Here is a 24,309-nt window from a genome sequence, read left to right as displayed (position 1 = left end):
CTACTGTCGTCCATGTGGGCAGTTGTTCATTGATAATGGTATCTTCGATGCTCCTACAGTTGGTGTCAGCGAGAATACTCCCATTTGCTCTCTCGTCTTCCCAGCGAAAACGGAGGATGAAATGTAGACTACATTGGTGAAAGTTTTCAAGTGCCTTCAGGTGCCTCCTGTATGCGACCCATGTCTCACTGCCATATAGCAGGGTGGGGAGGACCACTGCTCAATATACATGCAGCTTTGTAGATTATTTCAGCTCCTTAAAGCTAAAGACACGATTTCGGAGTCTGCCAAAAGCTTGAGATGCACATCTGATCCGATGCTGAATCTCATCGATGTCTGCGGTGGTGGACAGGTGGGAGCCGAGATACCGAAAGTGGGCAACATTAGAGAGGGTAGTACCGGTAAGCTGGATGGATGGTGGTGTGTCTGAACTAGGGGCAGGTTGAAAGAAAATCTGAGTCTTACGTACATTCACCTCAAGGCCGAAGTGTGTATACGCATCTGCTGAGGTGTTCAGGAACTCCTGTAGGTTGTGTTCAGTGTGAGCAACAAGGGTGAAGTCGTTTGCATACTGAAGTTCAGTAATGGAAGCTGTTGACACCTTTGTTCTTGCCTGGAGTTGTCGTATGTTGAAAAGTCCTCCCTTTACCCGGTACTCGATGTTCAACCCGCTGGCTAAATTGGCACTGGCACGAGGAAGGAAGGCAACCAAGAAGATTGAAAAGAGAGGTGGTGCCAGTACACACCCTTGTTTAACCCCTGTTTGGATAGGGAAGAACTCTGACTGGGTACCATTGTACAGGACACTGCCATTTATGCCATTGTGGATTTGCCTCACAATGGCGATGAATTTTGGTGGGCAGTCAAAACGGCTGAGGGTCCACCAGAGGGCTTCCCCGTTGAACAAGTCGAAGGCCTTGCTTAAGTTGATGAAAGCCATGTACAGGTTACGACACTGTTCTCTGCACTTTTCCTGTATCTGGAGGGCAGCAAAGATCATGTCAGTGGTGCCACGTGATTGTCTAAAACCACATTGAGATTCTGGGAGGAAGTTTTCCACCTCAGGAAGTATGTCTGTTTAGGAGGACTGGGCAATAATCTTGCCAGCTACGGTCTCCCTTGTTCTTATAAATATTGACAATGGAGGTGTCTTTAAAAACTTGGGAGATTTCCTCCTTTTCCCATATATTCTCCAGAAAGAGTGAGACGGCTTGCAAGCAGAGGTCCTCCTGCTTTATACACCTCAGCTGGGATTCCATCAGGCCCTGAGGCTTTGTTATTTTTCATCTGTTTGATAACAGTAGCTACCTCATCCAGGGATGGAGGATAGCTGAGGTGGGTCAACTCTGAATGCTGATGGACCTGCTGGGTAGTCAGGACATCCACATCGGTGTTTCGGTTGAGCAGAGAATGATAGTGCTCTTTCCAGCACTGAATGAGACCTTCAACGTCTTTAATTATGAGGCTACCATCAGATGAGCGAAGGGCTGTGCCATGAGTGACTGGCCGTAAAATGTTTTAGTGGAAATGAAAAATTTGCGCATCTTGTGCTGCTCTGCAAGTTTTTGAGCTTCACATGCTATATTTTTAAGCCAGTAGTTCTTTAGATTGCAAAGTTCCCACTGGTCATTCGCTTTCTTCTTGCAGAAGGTATCAGCTTTGGGCTGAGACTGAGGGTTGTTTTGCCAGTCAGTAAAGGCAGCAAATTTATCATCGATGAGTACTTTAATTGCCAGGTCATTTTCATCAATCCAGTCCTGGTGTATTCTTTTGATCTGGATGAGGGTCTCTCGGCAGGTTTTTTTCATAACAGTATTAAGAGTATCCCATTCGGCACTGGGATTCACGTTGTTTGTTGTTGGGTTGTTTATAAGGCCATGTTCGAGCTGCTCTCTGAAAGAATGTGCTACTGGATCCTCCAGAACCTTAGTGTTAAAACCTCTTCTGGAGGCTTGCTGCCTTCGCCATTTTGGGGAGACGTGAAGTGAGAGCTTGGATCTGACAAGTCAATGATCAGTGTCACAATGGTCTGAGCCACGCATGGCACGGGTGATGAGGATATCTCGGCGATCTCTTTCTCTGACAGTGATGTAGTCAATGAGATGCCAGTATTTGGATCGTGGGTGTTGCCACAAACTCTTGAACTTATCGGCCTGCCTAAACAAGGTACAGTATTGGTGATAGTGAGGTCGTGTGCAGCACACTTGCTAAGGAGGAGTAGGCCATTGGGATTACACTTGCCTTGTCCATTTCTCCCTATGGATCCCTGCCAAATGTTTGCATCTCTGCCAACTCTGGCATTGAAATTGCCAAGGAGCACAACCTTGTCTTCTCTAGGGATATAGGTTAGCACTGTCAAGGTTAGCAAAAAAGGCCTCCTTGATGTAATCCTCTGCATCCAGTGTTGGGGCGTATGCACTGATAAAGAAGGCATGAAGTGAGTGATTCAGTGGGACTCAAAGCGTCATGAGGCACTCGTTGATCCCAATTAGCCTGTGTAGAATGCGTTGGCGGATGGCAAAGCAAACTCCATAAATGCGGTTTCTCTCCGCAACAAGCTTACCCTTCCAGAAGGTGTAGCCAGACCCACGTTCTGTGAGTTGGCCCTCATCTGGGAGCCGGGACTCACTGATGGTTGCTATGTCGATGTTATACCTAGCCACTCTTTTGCCACAGGTGCAATTCTTCTTTCAGGACGTGCATTTGTGCCAGTATCCAGAAGGATCTTGACACTCCATGCAGCGACCATAAGAGGTTGTATGGTTTGTTTTTGTTTGGATCTGTTATTTTGGTTGTGTTTTCAATCGCATAAAGATGACACTGGGTGCGGTTGTCCAGTCAGGTTGGGTTTTTAGACAGGCTATGTTTAGGGCACCTTTTCTAGCCCCCTCCCATGCAGGGTGAGCAGAGTGGGTCCTCGAGAGGGCTGCTCAGTCGCACAGACAGGGCCGGATTGCACACCTGCCTAGATCCCAGTGCATAAATGACCATTTTATCTGTGTCGCCCATGTGCAGAGTTGTGACTAGAGATTCCCGGCAGTCATCTCTGCCTGTCCCCTTCACCATTCGTCCGTCGACATAGGAGTTTTAGGGGTATAGGGATTTTGATGATGATGAAAGGTTTGATGAGCTGGATAATGGCTGCGTGTGAATTGATTTATGTGGTGAGGCAGGGGCATAGACTGCAACCACACATCTTGGCTCTCCCTTTTCCTGATCCAGTAGTGCAAGTGTTGCAACGACTGGGGAGAGGGAGAGTCACAATGGACTGCCGATAGCCCAGTTTGTGGGGTTTTGAATTAGTATCCTGTCTATCAGGCATTGCCTTTGTCAGCCGGTGTAGTAGTTGGATTTTCATGTTGGTCACCTCTTCCACCTACACCGCCGTTGGGGTCTTGTTGGAGCTCTGGGTCTGCCTGATGCAGGGCTCCACCGCAGATTTTTCGCTCGAGGTTTACTCCTGTAGCCTTATTCCTACCAAGGTTAATTGGCAAGGCAGTAAGGCGGTGGTTGGTAGGCGCCAGGACGTGTCCACATGCCAGTGGGTCTATGCGCCGTCCCTCTGGGGCCCACTGTTACTCCGAGATCCTCTGCTGTTCTAACCTGGGCCCACGAGGCACCCAGTTACTGCGTGTTGCCACGAGGAGGCACAGCAGGAGTCTTGATGGTGAAGAGGCTGTGTACTGGCAGGGGAGGACTTATGCAAGTTGTTTCCCGGTTCGCCCCGAGGGCTAACCAGCGACGGCAGCTGAAAGCGAGGAGCAAGCAGTGCTTGCACCTTAATACTAACATAATGCTGCCACTCTAGATGCATTTCACCACCCTGTGTGTGGCTGCAATCACACACACACACACACACACACACACACACACACACACACACACACACACACACACACGCAGGAATTAAGACAACAAGCATCCAGTGAGGGTCTTGTTCTGTGACTGCATGGAGGCGAATTAGAAGATCAGCTGTTGAGGAGCTTATCGCTTGGCAACACAGGTGCATGTTACCACTCTTTTCCACTCCATCTCTCTAATAAGAACATAAGAATGGAGGAAACTGCAGCGGGCCTATTGACCCATACTGGGCAGTCCCGTTTATACCCAACCCCTATTGCTCATATAAGCATCCAACCTATGTTTGAAGCTATCCAGCGGATTCGAGTTAATGATGATATTTGGTAACTTGTTCCATTCATCCACTACTCTGTTTCCAAACCAGTGTTTACCTATTTCAGGCCGAAACCTAAATATGTCTAATTTAAAACCATTGTTGCGAGTTCGCTCCTGGTTGGATAGTTTGAGTACCTTTGTAATGTCCCCTTTGTTTAACCCTGACTTCCATTTATACACCTCTATCATGTCGCCCCTCACTCTACGTCTCTCGAGGGAGTGCAAATTAAGATGCTTTAACCTGTCACTGTACTCAAGGTTCCTAATGCCCGGGATTAGTCTTGTCATTCTCGTCTGGATTCTTTCCAAGGATTCTAAATCCATTCTGTAATAAGGTGACCAGAACTGAACTGCGTAACCCAGGTAAGGTCTCACAGGCGCTAGATATAATTTTAAGATGACCTCGCTAGTCTTGTAACTAACACTCCTTTCTATGAACCCAAGTACTTAAATTAGCCTTGTTACGAGCAAAAACACTTTGTTTACTTGGTTTAAGATTCCTACTTATCATTACTCCGAAGTCTCTGTTTACATATCCTATACTGAGTACTTTACATTTGTCCACACTGAATTTCATCTGCTATTTTTCCGACCATTCGAAAAATTTGTTTAGATTGTCCTGTAGTTTTGCAGAGTCCTCGTCAGAAGTAATTACACGTCCTATTTTAGTGTCATCAGCAAATTTACTTAAGTTGCTGTCTATGCCGATATCTATGTCGTCTATGTATATAATAAATAATAATGGTCCAAGTACTGAGCCTTGGGGAACTCCACTAGTGACATTGCTCCAATGCGATTTAGTGCCGTTTATGCTCACTTGCTGTTTCCTGTCCAGTAACCACGCCCTAATCCATTTAAGGATATTACCTTTGATGCCATGCACTTCTACCTTTCTTATTAGTCTTTCGCGGGGGACTCTGTCGAAGGCTTTGCTAAAGTTGAGATATACCACATCATAATTGTGCCCCTCGTCCACCGTTTCGAAAACTGATGAAAAGAATGTTAATAGACTAGTTAGACATGAATGCCCACTTGTGAAGCCATGTTGGGAATCATTGATCAACTTCTGCTTTTCCAGGTGGTTTCGAATAGAGTATGAAATGATTGATTCTAGTAAATTGCCTACTATTGATGTTAGAATGATTGGGCGGTAGTTAGAGGATAGTGATCTATCCCCCTTCTTGAAAATCAGTATTACATTCGCTATCCTCCAGGATTCTGGTACTACACCTGTTTTTAAGGACATAATAAACAACTTTGCTAAGGGCATACTAAGCTCTTCCTTACATTCCTTTAATAACTCTGCCAAATATCTCATCGGGACCAGGTGACATATTAGGCTTCAGTTTGTCTATTTGCTTATTAACATTTTTACTAGTCACTACTATCTCGCTTAATGTGTTTTCTTCACTATCTCTGAATAGAGTCAGAGCCTCGGGTATCATGTTTAAATTTTCGGTGGTGAAAACTGTTGAAAAATATTTATTCAGATTATTGCTCATTTCTCTGTCGTTATCAGTTAGCCCGCCGGTATCTGACTGTATTGGTCCAATCTTATCTCGTGTTTTAGTTTGATACATTTGGTAGAATCCTTTGGGGTTTGTCTTCACCTCCCTTGCTATCTTCAGTTCATTATTCCTCTTTGCTTTTCTTATCTCGGTCTTAACCCTACCTGCCAATACCTTATAATACTCCCGGAGGTAAATTTCCCCACAGTTTATCCTTCTACCTATAGCCTTCCTTTGGTCAATAATGTTCTTTAAATAATTATTTATCCATTTAACGTCATTGTTGTCTGATCTGAGTTTTTTGTATGGTATGTTCTGCCTTTGTGCATTAAGTAACTCATAATTTAAATTGTTGTGGAACTCGACAATCTCAGATCTCGTTATCAGGTCGGTGTCATCTGTCAGGTTCACGCCCAAGCGCGACACCCCCTCTCTCAGCTGCCTCTTTAAACTATGAAAGTTTGCCTTTCTGAAATCTGGGACTTTAATGGAATTTTCCTTGCATCTGACCTGAAAATCTAACTGGAATCTAATTTCTTTGTGATCGCTGTTTGCAAGTTCATTCCCTATCTCGACATTGCTAATGAGGTTTTCTCTGTTCGACAGAACTAAATCGAGTATATTATTACCCCGGGTTGGTTCGGTTATATGTTGACTTAGGACATGTCCTGGATCGTTTCGAGGAAATCCTCTGATACTGAGTTACCCGTAAGGTCAGGCCAATCTATTTGGCCAAGGTTAAAATTGCCTACTATACAGACTTTGTGGTGTATGGAAGCCCTGCGCATTTCATCCCAGATAAGTCGCTCGTTAACTCTATCAAGATTGGGAGGTCTATATATTACTCCTAAGATTAATTTTTCCCCACCGTCGATTAATTCTATCCAAATTATTTCTGTATTCTGCTCAGTTTTTATTTCCTTATTTATTTCACCCTTCAGATTATCCCTGACATAGATTGCTACTCTGCCTCCTTTCCTGGTCTGCCTATCAATATGGAACAATTTGTAACCCGCAATTTGGTATTCGACCGGTAACTCATGTGAGTCCAGGTTGATCCATGTTTCAGTGAATGTTATTATATCGATGTTTTCGGTACATACCAAGGCCCTAATATCATCCATTTTGTTTCTCATACTTCTACTGTTCGCGTAGTAGACATTTAAGTTAGTCGTGTTCTGAGTCCTCTCTTTACCGTGTTTAGGTTTAAACTCCCTGTCTGCCTTAGTTTTGTTGTCATTCCTAACACTATTTCCCTGTAATCTTTCACTTTGTTTACCTGCTCCCACTGCAGTCTCCTCCACCCCCGTGCCCATATATTCCCCTAGCAGTTTAAAGGCTTCGATATCCTTTGAACTGCCCTCTTGAGAGACCCAGCCAGGGTTGCCACCCCATCCCAAGACAGGTGCACCCCATCCCTAGCATAAAGGCCCCTTCTGCCGTAGAAGTTGTCCCAGTTGTCAATGAATGGGACTGATATTGACTTGCAATATCTGTCAAGACGGTCGTTGACACCAACCGCCCTTGACAACCATTCACTGCCAACTCTCCTTCTAGGCAGGACACCGCATGTGATAGGGATCCCTCCCCTAGTTCTAATACTATCTATAGCTGCCTTGAACTTATCAAGAAGCTTCTCACTCCTACACCGGCCAATATCATTGCCTCCTTCACTGAGGCAGATAATGGGTTTGTTCCCATTACCAGACAAGATATTGTCCATCCTGTCAACTATATCCCCCACCCCAGCTCCTGGCAAACACACCCTCATCCTATTTATGTTTTTACCACAAAAGGTCCTGTCCAAGTACCTTACCTGTGAGTCACCAACAATTAAAGTTTTTATACCTTCCTTGTCAGCCCTGTCCCTGACTGTACTAACGTCCTATTCGTCTATCAAGGGGCTGAACGAGTTGGTACACTTAGCTGTTGATGTCGTTGTTTACGTATCCTTGGTGTGTCTTCTCATCACCATTTTGGTCTTCCCTCTCCTCACAACCTTCCACTCGTCTGAGTTATCGTCAGACACGGGCTTTCCTTGTCTCGCCTCTTCCTTCAACCTCGCCATCTCTTCCTTGAATTTCATCCTCACCATCTCTTCCTTTGATTTCAGGTTCTCCAACGTGACCATCTCCAGCTTGGCCAACAAACTCGCACATCCCAGACAACACATAGCACTGGCCATATCTGATAATTATCCCTCGGGAGCTAACCCTGCCGTGACCTTTCCCCTAGTGAGGTCAGAACACAACTGAGTGAGGTCAGAACACAACTGAGTAAGGTCAGAACACATCACCCAAACCTTTCTGCTTTCTCACTCGATATTTTAAAATGTTATGTAATGTAATGTTGAAGGGATACAACTTTGCTCATTTATACTTATACTTATCACAATCTCCCTAAAAATACTTTAGGTTTTGTGTTCATTCAAGAGATATTCAGGTCATGAGAACCACTAATCCTCCACCCAAGAAAGGGTGACATGACATTCCATCAGAAGGTTAGTACAGTAATATGAGACCACTAATCCCCCACCCTACCTCCACCTGACATTTAGTCAGGCCAGGTCAGGTCTACCCCTCTCTGCCCCTGCCCAAAAAATACTTTAACTTTCATCTTTATTCAAGATATTATCAGAAAATTCTCTCGATTTTCAACCTCGGAAAATTTGTTACCAAAGCCGGATTTTTTTTTTTAAATTCCGGCTTTGGGAATGATTTTCCGAGGAAATTTCAATTCCGGCTGTTGGAGATTTCCAGGTTTGAGAGATTCCGGCTAACGGAGATATTACTGTAGTATATAAACATAACCCTCTTCATATATACAATACTTTTTTTTTAAAATTCATCTACATGCACACACAATCCTATATACATATGTGAAAAAAAAATTATCATAAGTTCAGAAACATAAATGGAATAAGCATTTCTTCGTGAGCCAGCGAAAGTTAGCAGGATGAGCTGGGGAGACTTATGTTATGGTTATTATTCAACTCATAATTTTGTGTAGATCGACTTAGCTTTCTTCACTCAATTAAATGCACACACACAATCCTACACACATAATGTGGCAAAAATATAAAAGAAATAACTATCATTAGGACAAAAAATAAATGGAATAAACATTTCTTTGAGTGTGAGAGCAGGATGTGGGAGCGTTGTTAAAGAAGGAGAGGTGACTGGGCTGGGTTGATAAGGCAAGGTTAGAGGGCAGCCACACATGACATAACCAGCGTCTAAACAAATGGCAGCTGTGTTAAATTTGGTTTAGCTTTTCCTTAATGATATTAGCTCACATTTTCATCTAGATAGTATTTTATTAATATTATTAATATGTTAGGTAGCATATTACAGCAGTTGTTTACTATTTATATTTAGTTATTGAGTTTTGGTTTTCTTGTTTATGAAGTGATTTTGTGTTTTGGTGTACAGTATAACATTAGGGTATTTTTGTCACTGGGGAACCGAACTCTATTTTTTCATTTATTCTGTTATTCAAGATACAAAAATTCACATATTTTTTACCTATCCTATTTGTATATCGAGGGATACCTGTATAATATATAACAAAAGGAATACTTAGATGCTTTTAACCCCTGCAATACATCAGTCCAAACCCTTCCATTATCTAAGGCATAGTTACCTGTAGCTGTGGTTCTCTCGTTGGGTGGGAACCATACAGCTGCTATCATTGGCGGAGCTGCCATGAGCAGGGTTCCCGCAATGCCAACCATTATAGCGCATATATGACACATACTACAGAAGGAAATTAATGTTATCAAGAGGCTATAGCGGGTACTTTGTAGTGATTATGGTACAATGAAAAGGTCAGGTGAAGCATAAGTATGGAATCACACCCTAGGAGAGAATACAGCTTTCTCCATCTTGAACCCTAGACTAAGACTTTGTACATAACAATACTCCAAGAGAAAATATTCTGACTTGAGGCATCTTCTAAAATGATAAACTGACCTGCCATTACAAGGAGTTACATCTTTCTCTTAAGCAGGATGATGTTCCAGAAGCTAAGATAATACTGTATTCCCATACCAGAGGCAGATCCAGGAATATCAAAAGGGGGACCCAAGAAGTTGTGGGTGGGGGGAACATGGCGAGCACAGCGAACCCACTCAGCCAGGGTTTTTTTTTTTAAATCTGACCAATATCATGGGCATTTTGAGGATATTTTGAAGCCATGTGCACTTGATGTGAGGAGATATTCTGAGGTCAATAGCAATTACTTTTTACTAAAAAAAAATGCCTGAGTGCAATACAGTACTGCATTAAAGAAAAAGTATTGGAATATTCTGATGAAAAGAGGGGGTCTGGACCCCAAAGAACCCCTCTGGATCTGCCCCTGCATAATGATGAAACGAATTTGAGCCTGGAGCAATTTTATTTTTAGGGGAATTTCTGGTCATACACAGAATCACTTCTCTTTTATATACTCACACAGTGTTGAATAGTTGCCCAGTAATAAAAGAAATTAGTAGTGTTTTCTAATCAGTTTTCATAGATAAGTTTAAAAAAGTACAGATGGGTACTAGCAGGTTACATAAACTGAAATGACCATACAGTACAATCAATGAGCATGGTAAAATGAAAAATCAGTTACCTGGAAAAACTGTACAATATGGCACATGTAGCACAAGCAATTTAGCTGGATTTTTCAAGATATTAATAATAAATCTGGTGATCACTGAAACAGGAAGAAAGATAAAAGATAAAAAATACAGCACTGTGAAGTGAGTTGCTGATAACGTAAAACAAGGAATACTCAAATGATGGGAACAAGCCAAATTGGTGTAAGGAAGTTAATTAACCACTTGTGTATAGGATCCCCTCTCCAGTGAACAAAATTGTCTGGCATTAGCCAAACCAAATATTAAAAAAGGCAACCCTGTAATGGAGGGGTTAAGGCCTGTATTCTCGTAGGTTAATGACAAAGGGTATAAGGAACATGATAAGGTACAACAAAGACTCAGTATTGTGCAATATACAGTATTAGGGTGTGTCATACGGAGGCGATTTTTTTTTTTTGAGTTTGAAAAATCAGCCCATGGTATTAATGATGTAGTTCTATGTGCAGAATCATGTGATATCTTCAGATTTGAAAAGTTTTCATTTTTTGCTAGGTAAATTTTAACTTGAAATCTTATGAAAATTCAGTATTCCCACCCTTTTACCAACACCACTAAATAGCTTATTTAAAGTAAAGTACATGTATCAGGTTAATTTATTAGGATGAAAATGATCCAGAATAGTGAAACGAATGATCTTGACACATTTATTAAATTTAATATTCCTTTAGAAAACAAAATCATCAAATACAAAAACCGTTTACTACTACGCACCGGTAAGTTGCTGCACACCATGAGAACATGTCTTTCTTTCTTGCTTCTGTTTTACTCATCACATCCCTTACTGACCACCTGAGCTCGATGTAGCCTTCCTCCTCTCCTGGCTGTACATCGACTGCTGGCCTCGCCACTTGTTGTACACAACGCCTATACTCTGTGCGAGGGCCAGGCAGGGACATGCATGGGGCTGTCCAGCTCTGACTTGAACATTGGTGAGGCTGCAGGTAAGAGGGGCTCACTGCCAGCCTGATGTTATCCAGATCTATGAGATCAGTGAGGGTCTTGGGCACTAGATTGACTTCAGGAGTCTTCTCCTGACCCCTGAAGGAATCACACCAACTGGATTTGTCATGCTCCAGATCCTCCTTACATAAGTCTCATATCCAAGATCTTTTGACTGCCACTCTTCTCTCCCTCCTCATCCTACTGCAGAGCATTGTCTGCAGAACTGCCTCGATGAGCATACCAGAAGATCTCCTCACAGTCAGCTCCACAATCTGAACAACCTTCCTGGCTGACCTCAGGAGCTCAAGCTGGAAGAGAACATGCCCTTGACCTTCGGAGAACGATGACTTGACCTTGGTGTTGAACCAATTTGGCAAGTAGACACTACGATGAATTGGATTAACAAGTCTCAGGTTGTGAAGGCTGGTTCCTTTCTCAGTTTATGATGAGCCACCCAAATCTCTGCAGAACCTGAGCCGTTGTAGAGCCACCTAGAATGTGAGACTGGGCCTGGCCCAGTGTGGGCAAGCCCATCAGGCATGACCCCAGTTTTGATGGCACCTGCAAATCATGTAACCATAGTACTGGTCAGTACTCAGGTTTCAATGACAGTATGTAAGCTCAACGAAAGTGGAGGCCAACTGTGATTTTTCAAAGCTCGGATTTACTTTTTAACTCAGTGGCAGAGTCCAGCATTCCTACGTAAGAGTACTGCATCACTGTTGTTTGAAAGAGTCTTGCCATCCAGCTCCTTGGATCAGATGTCTGAGTGGCAACTCGCTAGTGGAGGTCACAAACAATCCAGACCAGCTTCTCCCACCTTCTATCCACTGTATGACCCCCCTTGCCACCCCTGTGTCTCGTGTTGGTGCTGTCCCCTCCAAATTGGCCTGCAGGGTCTGGTCTACGTTCTCTTGTTTTCAGTTCACAATGTTATCTGCCACTATCTCAGCTGGTTTCCTGATGTCATCTTTCTCTGGAGGAATGCCACAAATACTTCCCTCCCGGTTCACTGCAGCAGGAGTAGTGTTCCTCCTTCACTCATGGCAGGGAACAACTTGTCAGAATCTCCAACTTTCATGAACACTTTTAGTGTCATCCCTTCTCCCATCAAAGAACAAACAATTGACCTACTTTCTTATCCCCTTATCAAACTCCTCTTCTAGGTTACTGACAAGTTTCTCCTGAGCTCTCTCCTTACTTTGTTATGATCTATCACCAGGTGAACATCATCAGGTGTTATCAAACCACCGTCAATCCAGGCAGCTGTTGCTATTCTGCAGTTTCTCTGAGACCAGTGTGGTGCCTGATGCTGGCCAAGAAGCTTTTATGCTCTTGATATCTTTCCTATTTCCCGAATCTATGCCCGGAAGGTTTGGGATCATTATTTTCTGGGTTAGGGACAAAGTCACCATTCCCTCCTGGTCAGCACTCGGATCAGCCATGGGGAAGTCACAAACTGAATCAGCTTTGACTCCAATCATCGGCCTTTTACTCCTCCCACCCTGGGCCTTCCCAAGCCCTTTTCTTCAACTCTTTCCTCTCTGTCTCTCTGCAGCCTCCTGTCTCTGGGACCCTCGGGAATATCTTGGCTAGAAATCATGAGAGCCCCTTATATACTGCCAGTCTTCTCTCTGTGCTTCTTGACAAATGCCAGTTCTATCACACAGGAATCTTCAGTCTGCTTGCAAATACAGGAGATGGGCCCTCGGATTTTACAGTCACCATCAGATTCAAACTCAGGACAGAGAACAATTTGGGCACTTGCAAGTAATTATGTCAAATAACTGGTCCAGCGTTGGCAGCCGTCCCTTTAACTGCAAGTTTTCCTCTCCCAAGAGAGATATCTCTTGCCTTTCCCAACTGGCTAGCAGTCTCACTAATCTTCTTCTGACTTGTTATGGACTGGAGGCTTGAACTGAAAGGCAAGTAGCTAGAGGTACTGTGCCAAGACAGCTTTGGTCATATCACTGGCAATGTCTTTGTTGTGTAAGTTCTTGGTTCTTTTCACTGATTTGCCTTGATTAAAACACCGTATTCTCAAAGCATCTCTCATCGTAGGCAACTCCCACTTCAGGAGCTCTCTCCCCAGACCCAAGATAGTGACTGAGATGTCGGATTTTTGGTTCCTCGCCCTGACATGCCGTTACCTAAATATTATCAACTTATAAATGCATCAGAATTGAAACAGAAAAAATATTGTTAGTTGGGTTGTTAAAGAATGTCAGTGGAAAAGCAATGTTCACTATTTAATTGTAATGCACTAATGCAGCTGTACGTTAGATTTTCGATAAATTTCACGCTAAAATTTACCTAGCAAAAGGTTGCAAAATATTGAAACTGAAATTATTTTCTGTTTATATACACTAAAATCTACCAAAAAAGTGATGGGCCATTAGTTTTAGCTGATCTTCCCTCCTATGACACACCCTAATACAGTATGGTTAATGTAAGAATAATTGAGACTGGCCTGAAAGTGTAATGTACATTGTAGTTTTTCATAAGTCAATATACTGTATATTACTTGACAGTGCAAAGTGCATGCAGTATAGGATGGAAGTTCGATTTGTCTTCACAATTTTTTTCATTAACCCTTACTAAATCAGCTCTCTAGTACTCACCTAGTAAAGAATGTTGTGGAGTTTGTAAGAATTGAAATAACCCTGAGAACAGTGCCACCAGCCACCAAAATCCCACAGCACAGCACTCCTATGCGCAACCCCTTTGTGTTCATTAGCCAACACATGGGAGTGACAAACAACACAAATGTTATTGTACCCCAGTTGGCCATCATGGCCACAGTCTCTGATCCCCAGCCTGGGAATGCTGCATTAACACTCTCACTGAGAGGACCCCAAGTGTTCCACTGTACACACTGAAATACAGAGGAACTGTCAGATCCTGTGATACAATCATGGTCTAATATATGGTAATGTACAGTCTAAGAGCAACAACCCCACAAATTCTGAGGAATAACATAGAGGATATTAATTTTTCTATTATCTTTTTAACCATACAGGTACTTTAAGCCTAACTGAAGAGTTCAAAGTTATTATGAGCTAGAAAAATAAAATGAGAACCAATGTTTGGTGATGGAATAGGATATCAGTGTACAGTATATATACACTATCAGTCTTATCCTGTTTTAGTAACTGTCTGCTAAATTCCCATCTACTCTTCATAATGAATTGTCTATTTCTTCAGATGAGTTGTCCATTAATATGGTAATTCAAAGGTTTACAATGTTTGCTTCTATCACTGAAAAATAAACACATTATTAATCTTCCTTCTAGTAAACTAAGGTAAATAATAGCAATCTCCAAGTCCTAAATTTTATCATTACATTTGTATCCCCAGTTGGCAGAGGAGCCACCATAACCATGTGGTAGCCCTTTCTTGCATCCTGATTTACAGTCCATGAAAAGGCTGCACTATTATTTTCACCTAACCTAACCACATCTACCATAATCCTAACTTACCCAAACTTAATCCTAACCTAACCTGTCACTAAATGTGTGATTGATGCTACTAACCTGAAACCAAGCCAGAACTGAGAACACCAAAAGAATCCAAAAACGACTTGGATATATCTTTATTTTTATTTCGTCTTCATCCTTATCTCCCAAGAATGGATCCTCCATATACTGATACTGTGAATGTCCTCTTGCTTGAATAACACCATCCACTACATCACTGGAAATGTCTGGTAGAACAGGATGCAAAGATGGATTCTGGTATGAGGTGGACACGGTTGGAGATATGGCAGACTGAGGAAGATCTTCTGCTCCCAATAAGGGATTTTTTTCTGGAAAAAATGCAATTACCATATATATATATATTAGTGTGATACTGTCAATCTTTAACCAACATTCATTCTCAAGCATTTAAAGTGCTACTTTATATTGTACAGTACTGGGTATACTGTATTATATTTTACAATTACAGCTTTGGAAAATGTTACTCCCATAGTATCTACAGTGTGCAGTAATCCACCATGTTACAGAAGGAATACATTCTGTTACGGGTCAGGTATGAATGTTGTAGAGAGAGTGATTGAGAAATTGATAAGGGAGAGAGTAGACATAAATGAAATGCAGTATGGATTTATGCCAGGTAGGGGATTACAGTACAGTACAGGTAGTTATGGCCAGGTAGCTACAAGTGAAATATTTAGGGAAGGAGAGCAAATTTTACTTCAAATTTGCAAGCAGGGTATCATGTAAAGTGGTATAGTGAGCAATGAGAAAGCTTATTTGTAGGGGTGCACCAGATAAGGCATCCAGCCAGATACAGCTATTCCTCGACTTACGACCTACTCGACTTACGACCACCAGCACACACGACCACCGCGCGTATTTTCTAGGACCGAAATGTTTCCGTCCCGTACGAGAGTGTCGCATGGGCTGGGTCGCCTCGTGGCTGCAGCATCCACGCCGTAGAGCGCTCAGTTGGTGTTTGGCTGTTGTTGTTGTCGGTAGTGATTGCGCTGTGTACTGACAATATTTTCGTTTCTAATTCACTTTAGAATAACTGGCAAGCGTAGAAGTGAGAGTTCTGGCGGTGCTCAGAAGAAAAGGAGACAGTCAATTACTTTTGAGATGAAAATGAAGAGAATAATGCAATATGAAAATGAAAAAACGGTAGCAACCATTTCACGCGACCTAGGCTTCTCTCACTCGACGATATCAACAATTTTGAAGGACAAGGAACGTATTCGTGAGGTAATGAAAGGATCAGTACCTATAAAGGGAACAATAATAACGAAAAAAAGACAAGGTCCTATTCATGAGATGGAAAAATTACTTGTGATGTGGATGGAAGACCAAATACAAAAGCGTGTGCCCTTAAGCCTTCTAACAATACAGGCTAAGGCAAGAAGCGTTTTCGAAAGCCTGAAGGAGCAGACAGGAGATGAGTGCGACCAAACCTTCACAGCAAGTCATGGGTGGTTCCAAAGGTTTAAGAACTGCTACAGTTTACATAGTGTAAAGGTGAGTGGAGAGGCAGCAAGTGCTGATGTTGGTACTGCCGATGCTTTAATGGAGGAGCTAGATCGTGTCATCGCGGAGGGAAATTATTTGCCTGAACAAATATTCAATGTGGATGAAACTGGCTTATTATGGAAGCGCATGCCAGAACGGACATACATCCACAAAGAGAGCAGATTGACCAGAGTAGAATAAACATTAGCTCCTACCTCTGCACCGCGACCTCATTTTTGGGTCTGGTAAACACAGCTGTGAGCGCTAGCTCCCAAATTTGGGATGTTTTCGAGCCTATTACATTATCTGAAGGATATACTGTATAGACTTACCTACTTGTGTATAAGGACCTGAGGATAAGATAAGTATCGTCAAGCAACTTTGGTGTTGGGAACTTACTGTTTACCTTACGAAAATCACTGCTCGGGGTCCCATCACTACTGGCTGGGTGTTGTGGGATGTCAACATTGCCCCATGGAAAGCGAATTTTCGCTTAAGAACTCTACATGGAAGAGTAAAGAAAAGATAGTATTGGACGAAGTTCTTGAAGACCTTGAGTTGAGTAGTGATGAGTCTAATACGAGTGATGAAGCACAAGGGAAGTTCGAAAGTGAGAAAATACAGCTACAACACGAGGTAGTGAAAAAGAAAGAAATTTCTAAAAGAATGAGGGAGACAAGCTGGCAAGGGGACAGTGAAAGCAAAGAAGTGAGAGAGGAGAAGAGACAAAAACATCTAGGACAAAAAACGTGTGTGGGTGGTAATAATAATGGAAATAACAGAAAGGAGATAGTGGAGAATGGATCAAGAACAGAGCGAAGTATGGAATTTGAAGGAAGCAGACAAGAACACACACAAGGTGAAGTTGGTCGTGTCAGGAAGAGATTAATTTTTCCACAGTCATGCCCGATGACCTTCCTTGAAAAATTAAAATGGGCAGTACAACTAGGACGGGAGCATCGCAGCTTTGAGCCTCTTTTGAAAGAAGGCATACACAAGCCTTATCTTACAGTGGGGACCATGGAGGCTGTGGAAATGTTGACAACTGTTGGGTACAAGGGATTACTGATGGTTTTGCCAGAGGAGAGAGACATACTACTTACAAAGGATATAATCTTCAGGTACCCTGTAATACTAGATCCAGAATACTTATTGGATGACGAAAGATTTGTTTGGGTCAAGAGGCATTTAATAAGGGGCGAAGAGAGAAGCCAGGTTATTGTTCTAATGAGAGGAAAGGTTCCAGAGAAAGTGTTCATCACAGGAGCAGGGTATAGGAAGGTGGCACTATATGTGGAGGGACCAATAATGTGTCTCAAGTGTTGCAGATGGGGACATAAGGCCTGGAGCTGTCAACTGGACTCACGTTGTAGATTCTGTGGGAAGAGGCACGAATCTAGCAACTGTAAGGACAAGATCAAAGCAGGAGAGAAAGTGAAGCCTTGTTGTTGTAATTGTGGTAAAACTCACAATGCTAGTTCAATTGCATGCGAGATGAGGCCACGTATGAGAAGTGACCAACAAAGGAATTATTCAGAGAACACTGAAGAAGTAGCTGTGGTTTGACAGTGACAAGACAGCAGGAGAACACACAGACAGTGGAGACAGTGATTCCTGAGAATGCCTGGCATGAAGATTCAAGAAGGATAAGGACTGCGCTTGCGGCCGGAAGCATTCTTGATGCCAGGAACAAACAGAGTAATAAACAAGTAGCAAGTGAGAGTAGTGGTGCAGCCCTCCAGGCTAGTGATAAAACTGTGCAAGAAATTCTGGGAGAAGAGGTGCTTAAGATGTTTCAGCTTTTGCAAAAGTTAGGTCAGAAAATAGAAGTGATAGAGAAAAGACTTGATACAGTGATAAATAAAGAAAGGGAAAACAAAGCTGTGAATAATGTAGAATTAAAAGGGAAAGAGGAAAGTGAAGAGCTCAAGCCTTTGAAAAATTCAGTGCTTAAAATAAGTATTAAAGGGAAGGAGAGGAAAATAAAGGATTGTGTAGTGCAGGGAGCAACAACTGAAAGTTTTAAAAAGGTGTTGGTAAAGTGTAAAGATGCTGATAAAGAAAAACTTTTGAGGAAATGGGAATCTGTGCAGGAGGATTGGGCCTTCTTAAAGAATCTGATTGGAAAGGATATAAAATGTGTAAATATTAATCCTGGATCTAGCTAGCCTTAAGATAATGTCCTGGAATGTTAATGGTCTACAAAATAGAGTGACAGATGTACATTACTTTACCCTTAAAAATAATATTGACATAATTACCCTTCAAGAGACTGGGGACAGGAAAGGCGACCTGCTTAAACTGTCTGGATATAAGGGATTTCATCTCTATTCGGGTGAAGGTATAAGAGGGGTCTCAACATACATTAAGAATTCCATACCAGCAGAACTAGTTGGAAGCCCAAGTAGAGTACAAGGAATAGAAAGTGTCTGTATAAAGTTATATTTGAAGGAAGGAGAATTGAACATAGCAAATTTGTATATTTCTGGAGGCTGTTTTGACCTCAACTTCTTACCAGATTGCATGTTTTTGGACTCAACTTTGGCTGTAGGCGATTTTAATGCTCGACATCCAAGACTCGAAACAATGGGGAGAATTAATAGTAATGGTATAAAATTTTGGCAATTTTTACAAGATCACCCAGATGCTTACTTGTTAGGAAATAAGGAAGTGACTCATATTAAAGGAGGAAGGTTAGACTATGCTTGCATGATAAGCAGTCAGGGAGTCCAGGGAGAATGTGAGATAATAAGGGAGCTAGTCAGTGACCATTTTGTTGTGTATGTTCAATTACCATTAGGGAAGAGACAGGTGAGATATAGGAGGAAGAGATTGAAACTAAACAAGGATGACACAGAAGTGTTTACCCAAAATATAGAGAAATGGTACAGAAATTATACACCAGTCTGTATGGATAGCTTTTATAATGACTTAGTTGGGGAGATAGAAAGATATTTAACTTAGTCAACACAGAAAAAAATAAATGATAAGAGACATGGGGCTAGGAAACACTGCTATACCAATGACAAAATGTTGAAGGGATGGACACAAATGTTAAGGGCAGCACATAAAGATTGGGTAAAGAATGGTAGAAGAGAAGAAGATAGGGAAATCTTCATGGATATAGCCAAAATATGTGGGCAGACTAGGAAGGAGGCAAGGGAGAAATATTGGCAAGATTTTGCACAGCACATTGGGGAGAGTAAAAATCTCAAAGATATATGGCAGGATATTAACAAAATTAGAGGAAAAAGGAGTAATTTTATTAGCCATCCTCATCCAGAGGAAGAAGCTAATAAACTGGTTGACAAATGGGCTAAAGCTGCTAGTGTTGCCTCCCTGCCTAACAGGACAATAGAAGCATTAGATGAGTGGCAAAATGAAAGAAGAAGATTTATTTCATCAGCTCTAAATATTTGTGATGTAACATGTGTAGATATTACTCAAGATGAGTTATTAAATGCTGTTAAAAAAGGAAAATCTACAGCACCAGGCGAAGATGGTGTGACATATGAAATTTTGAACTGCTTAGTTGGTATGGAAAATAGTCCATTATTAGATTTATTCAACATGAGCTATACAGAGGGTAGATTACCAACAGAATGGAAGAAAGCGATAGTTATTCCTTTCCCTAAGGCAACTGGTGGATACAGGCCAGTGTCTTTAACATCTTGTTTTTCCAAGATGATGGAGAGAGTATTATTAAATAGGCTTGTATATATTGTGGGGGAAAATCTATCTTGTAATTTATTTGGTTTTTTGGAAGGGAAATGTGCTTCAGACTGTGTTATAAAATGTTTATCAAATGATGCAGACAGATGTAGAGTTTTTGTGGATTTACAAGGAGCATTTGATAAAGCTCACAGTGAAGTAGTTATGAATGAACTGGCTGCTCTAGGGGTATCAGGAAAGTTGTTACACTGGATAGGTGACTACTTGCATGGAAGGAGAATCTGTGTATGGTATCAGGGATGTTTGTCTGAGGAAAGAGCACTTGAACTAGGCACTCCCCAAGGGGGGTATTGAGTCCAATGTTATTTAATGTGTTAATGAACAAGATAGCCTCACACAAATATCCCAAAGGAGTTGTAACCATCATTTATGCAGATGACATCTTATTTCAAGGAAACTCTGTAAAAAATTTGCAGATTGCATTAAATAATTTTAGTGTTCTTTCTCAAAAGATGGGCTTAGTTATCAATGAAGAAAAAACCAAGTGTGAATGTAAAGGAAGAGGAACTGAATCCGTTTTTCTAAATGGAAAAATTGTTGAGAAAGTGTCAAAGTATAAATATTTAGGAATGTATATTGGCTTTACTAGTGAAAGTAAAGAGGCAGAAATATATCATGTCCTCACTCAATGTAGAGCAAGATTACAGCCCTTGAAGGCTCTAGCATGTTGTGGTAAAGGTGCTGGGGTACCCATACTGAGAATGATGTATATTTCTACCATAAGATCACTTATAGACTATGCAGCACCTGTCCTCTCTTGTACTGGTGAAGGAAGGCTACGGAAGCTTGAGATCATGCAAAATGAAGCAATGAGAATAATTTTAGGGTGTCAAAAGAATGCAATGATTGAGATAATGAAAATGGAACTAAGGTTACAGAGCATTTCACAGAGGGTCAATGAAATTAATACAGTTGCAGCAGTTCGATTAATGAGAGGGAACAGTGGGGGTAAATTTGTACAAGATATAAATGATGGTTTAAAAAATAAAAGGACCTTCTGCAGGCAAGGCAAGAGAGGATACATGAATGGATTAGTAAATATTATTAAAAAATGTAATCTGGCAGACTGGTGTACAGCTGTTCAGAAAAGTTGTATGAATCCACCCTGGGAAGAACGAGAAGTAGAGTTAGACGTAGTGCCTCTCACAATGAAGAAATCATTACATGAACCAGAACAGTTAAGGGCTTTATATGGGAATAAGATTAGTAATTTGCCTAAAATAAACACATTGCATGTATATTGTGACGGTTCAGTTATGTCAAGTGGCAGGGCAGGGTGCGGGATCCTTATAAGACAGTACACAGAACAAGGAAATGATGACATCAAAATTGGACTTCGGTTGAGCAGTTTAATTTCATCAACACAAGCTGAGTTATATGCAATATTAGTAGGATTGGAAAATGTTGTAAAGAGGTATAAAGATGCATATTTTTTTGTTGATAGTAGGGCAGCTTTGGATTCTTTGAACAGTGGGAGTCCAGTCTTTGGACACATTATTGGTTCATGTAGAAAATTAGTAAATACAATAAGGAAAAATGGCCATAATGTTCAATTTGTATGGGTCCCTTCACATGTGGGGATTGGTCTTAATGAAGCAGTAGATATAATAGCAAAAAGAGCCACGGAAAAGGCCGAGATCGACATAATATGTACTAAAACCTTGAAGCAATTAAGGAGCAAATTATGGAAAATACAATCAATAGAAGATAATTTCAAAAGGAATGAAATATACGAGAAAAGTGAAACAATGAAACATTACCATCATGTTCTCATAAACACAAAATTTACATATGGGAAAGGTAGGAGTAGGTGGAAAGATTCAGTGTATATGAGGTTAAGATTAGGATATAAATATTATTGGGAACGTGGAGCTGAGAGAAGTGAACAGGATAAAGAATGTACAGTTTGTAGAACATCCAGATCCCATACCCTGCCACATTATATACTGGAATGCCCATTGCTTAATGTATATAGAAATGCCCATATAAATAATGTCCCCATGCAAATAGAGTGGATGTTTGGAAATGGGAAAATATATGAAATATTAAAGAAATATAGAAATTTTGCATCTAGAATATAACTATGTATTATAACTAATTATATGAAATATTAGGGATTTATGTGAGTCCTGAGAGGGACATTTCTGGACTGGGGTGAGGATGACTTATGTCACTTCATCCCTTTGAGATGTATTAATGTTTTTTGTATCTCAATAAACGTATCAATCAATCAATCAATCCAAAAGAGGCGAAAATAATAACGGGATTCAAGGCATTCAAGGACCGAATCACACTTCTGTTGGGGGTGAATGTAGCTGGTTTCAAGATAAAGCCCTTCATGATATATCATTCAGAGAACCCAAGAGCTTTTAAACATGTTAGCAAGCACACACTGCTAGTGTTTTATCACACTAATAAGAGGGCATGGATGACCCTAGTACTGTTTGAGGATTGGTTCCTGAGTTGTTTCATTCCACGAGCCAAGGAGTACTGTCTGCAACAACGGATTGCGTTCAAGATTTTACTAATTTTAGGTAATGCTCCGGGACACCCACCACACCTGGACAACCTGCACCCTGATGTTAAGGTAGTCTACATTCCACCTAACACTACCTCTATCATCCAACCCATGGATTAAGGTGCTATTGCTGCTTTTAAAGCGAATTATTTACGTACGACCTTCGCTTAGGCTGTTGCTGCTACTGAAGGTGAGAAAACGCTCAAGAGTTTTGGAAGGACTACAACATTTTGAAATGTATAAAGAACATTAATGCAGCATGGGATGAGGTTACAGGTCAGTGCATGAATGGAATATGGAAGAAAGTCCTGAAAATATATGTGAGCAGTTTCAAAGGATTTAATGAAGTAACAAGATAGTGGAGTTGGGTAAACAGCTGGAGTTAGAAATTGATAATGAAGATGTTGAGCAGTTGGTTGAAAGTGTCGCAGAAGAGCTAAGTAACGAGGATCTTATTGAACTGGAAGCACAGAAAAATGCAGAGGAAGAAGAGAGTCAAAATGTAGAAGAAGAACCTGCACCCCAAAAAATTTTCATTGAAACAAATGGCAGAGGCATTTGCTACTATTAATAAGGGGATGCAAATGTTTGATGAAATGGATCAAAATGTTGAGCGTTTTACAAAATTTGACAGAATGATCCAAGATGCACTTGCTTGCTACAGGGAGATTTACAATGAAATGAAAAGGCAAACTGTGCAGTCTAAATTGGACATATATTTTAAGAAGTCCCCCATTGCTGTCTCCTCACACCCCATCAGTGCTGCCTCTTCACTCCCTAAAAATGATCCAATACCTTCAACAAGCAGTTTCCCCTGTATATTAACCTGTCTGAAGAAAGCGACATTGATGACCCACCCAGCTCTGTCTCCTCCTCTGCTTCATCCAATTAATGTAGTCTCCATGTATAATTAAAAAATTATGGGGGCCCATTAAAGGTAGTGCACAGTAACACTGTATCCATTCTTCATTATTGATTACTTTTACTGTACTGTATTTAATTTTAGATTTTATATGTATTATTTTTTGCATTTTCGACTTACGACCTGGATTTGGGTCCCTAACCCCGTCGTAAGTCAGGGAGAAACTGTATTTTGTAAAGCAAATATCAAGTACCATCCAGATACCTCTCTTATCCGGTTGGATAATGTGATAATAACCGTTTAGGTTACTACCAATATAAAAAGGTGGGTTAAAGATTTTTTTTTATTATATATTTGGAGGTCGGTCGGTCTGTCTGTCTGTCTGTGTCTGCCTCTGCATTTGTCTGCATATCACTCCCCTCCCAAATATATTATCGTCTTGACCCATAGATGGTTCTTAATTGGGTTTAATTTCAAAACATTGAGTTTTGGGGTCTAGGGACCTTTTCTCCCATCTCCAAGAATCTGAAGTTAATGGCATCTCCCAGACCATCATCAGTGGTTAATGGGGTCTACTAGAACATCATGAGTGGTTAATGGGGTCTACTATAGTGCATTTTTTCTCAGCTGAAAAAAGATGCCCCATCCTCTCCCCAAGAGTTACAGCTGATTGGCTGTTGCAAACCTGTCCAATTTTGTCCTGAAGTAATGATGTATTTCTAAATGAGTTTATTCATAATCGTTGGGATGATCGTTTCTGACGAGAAAGATAATTAGCTAAATTATATAAAGATACATATATCCATTATTTCAAACATAAGCATGTAGGAAGTTTATCAGAAGTATTATACATGAATTAACTGTGAAACTCTGGTAGCAAATTCACGCTTTCGGAAGACGCATTTAATATATACAGTACTTATTTTTACCCACAATAAGGCATACCA

The 24,309-nt window shown here is 41.2% G+C and overlaps 1 protein-coding gene across 8 annotated transcripts in view; it reads right to left on the bottom strand.

Moving 5' to 3' along the window:
- LOC121877622 (solute carrier family 49 member 4 homolog) overlaps positions 1 to 24,309 on the bottom strand; it is a 125,460-nt gene that overhangs the window by 65,255 nt on the left and 35,896 nt on the right. For all 8 annotated transcript variants that reach the window (XM_042383432.1, XM_042383429.1, XM_042383428.1 and 5 more), the window contains exons 3-5: positions 14,802 to 15,073; positions 13,890 to 14,143; positions 9,327 to 9,439 (exon numbers count right to left, since the gene is read on the bottom strand). In XM_042383432.1, the coding sequence (XP_042239366.1) occupies positions 9,327 to 9,439; positions 13,890 to 14,143; positions 14,802 to 15,073 (639 nt within the window). The remainder of the gene's footprint in view (positions 1 to 9,326; positions 9,440 to 13,889; positions 14,144 to 14,801; positions 15,074 to 24,309) is intronic.

The sequence above is a fragment of the Homarus americanus genome, unplaced genomic scaffold (assembly GCF_018991925.1).
Source record: "Homarus americanus isolate GMGI-L3 unplaced genomic scaffold, GMGI_Hamer_2.0 scaffold19918, whole genome shotgun sequence".
Lineage (NCBI taxonomy): Eukaryota > Metazoa > Arthropoda > Malacostraca > Decapoda > Nephropidae > Homarus > Homarus americanus.
This window is presented reverse-complemented; position numbering and strand designations above follow the sequence as displayed.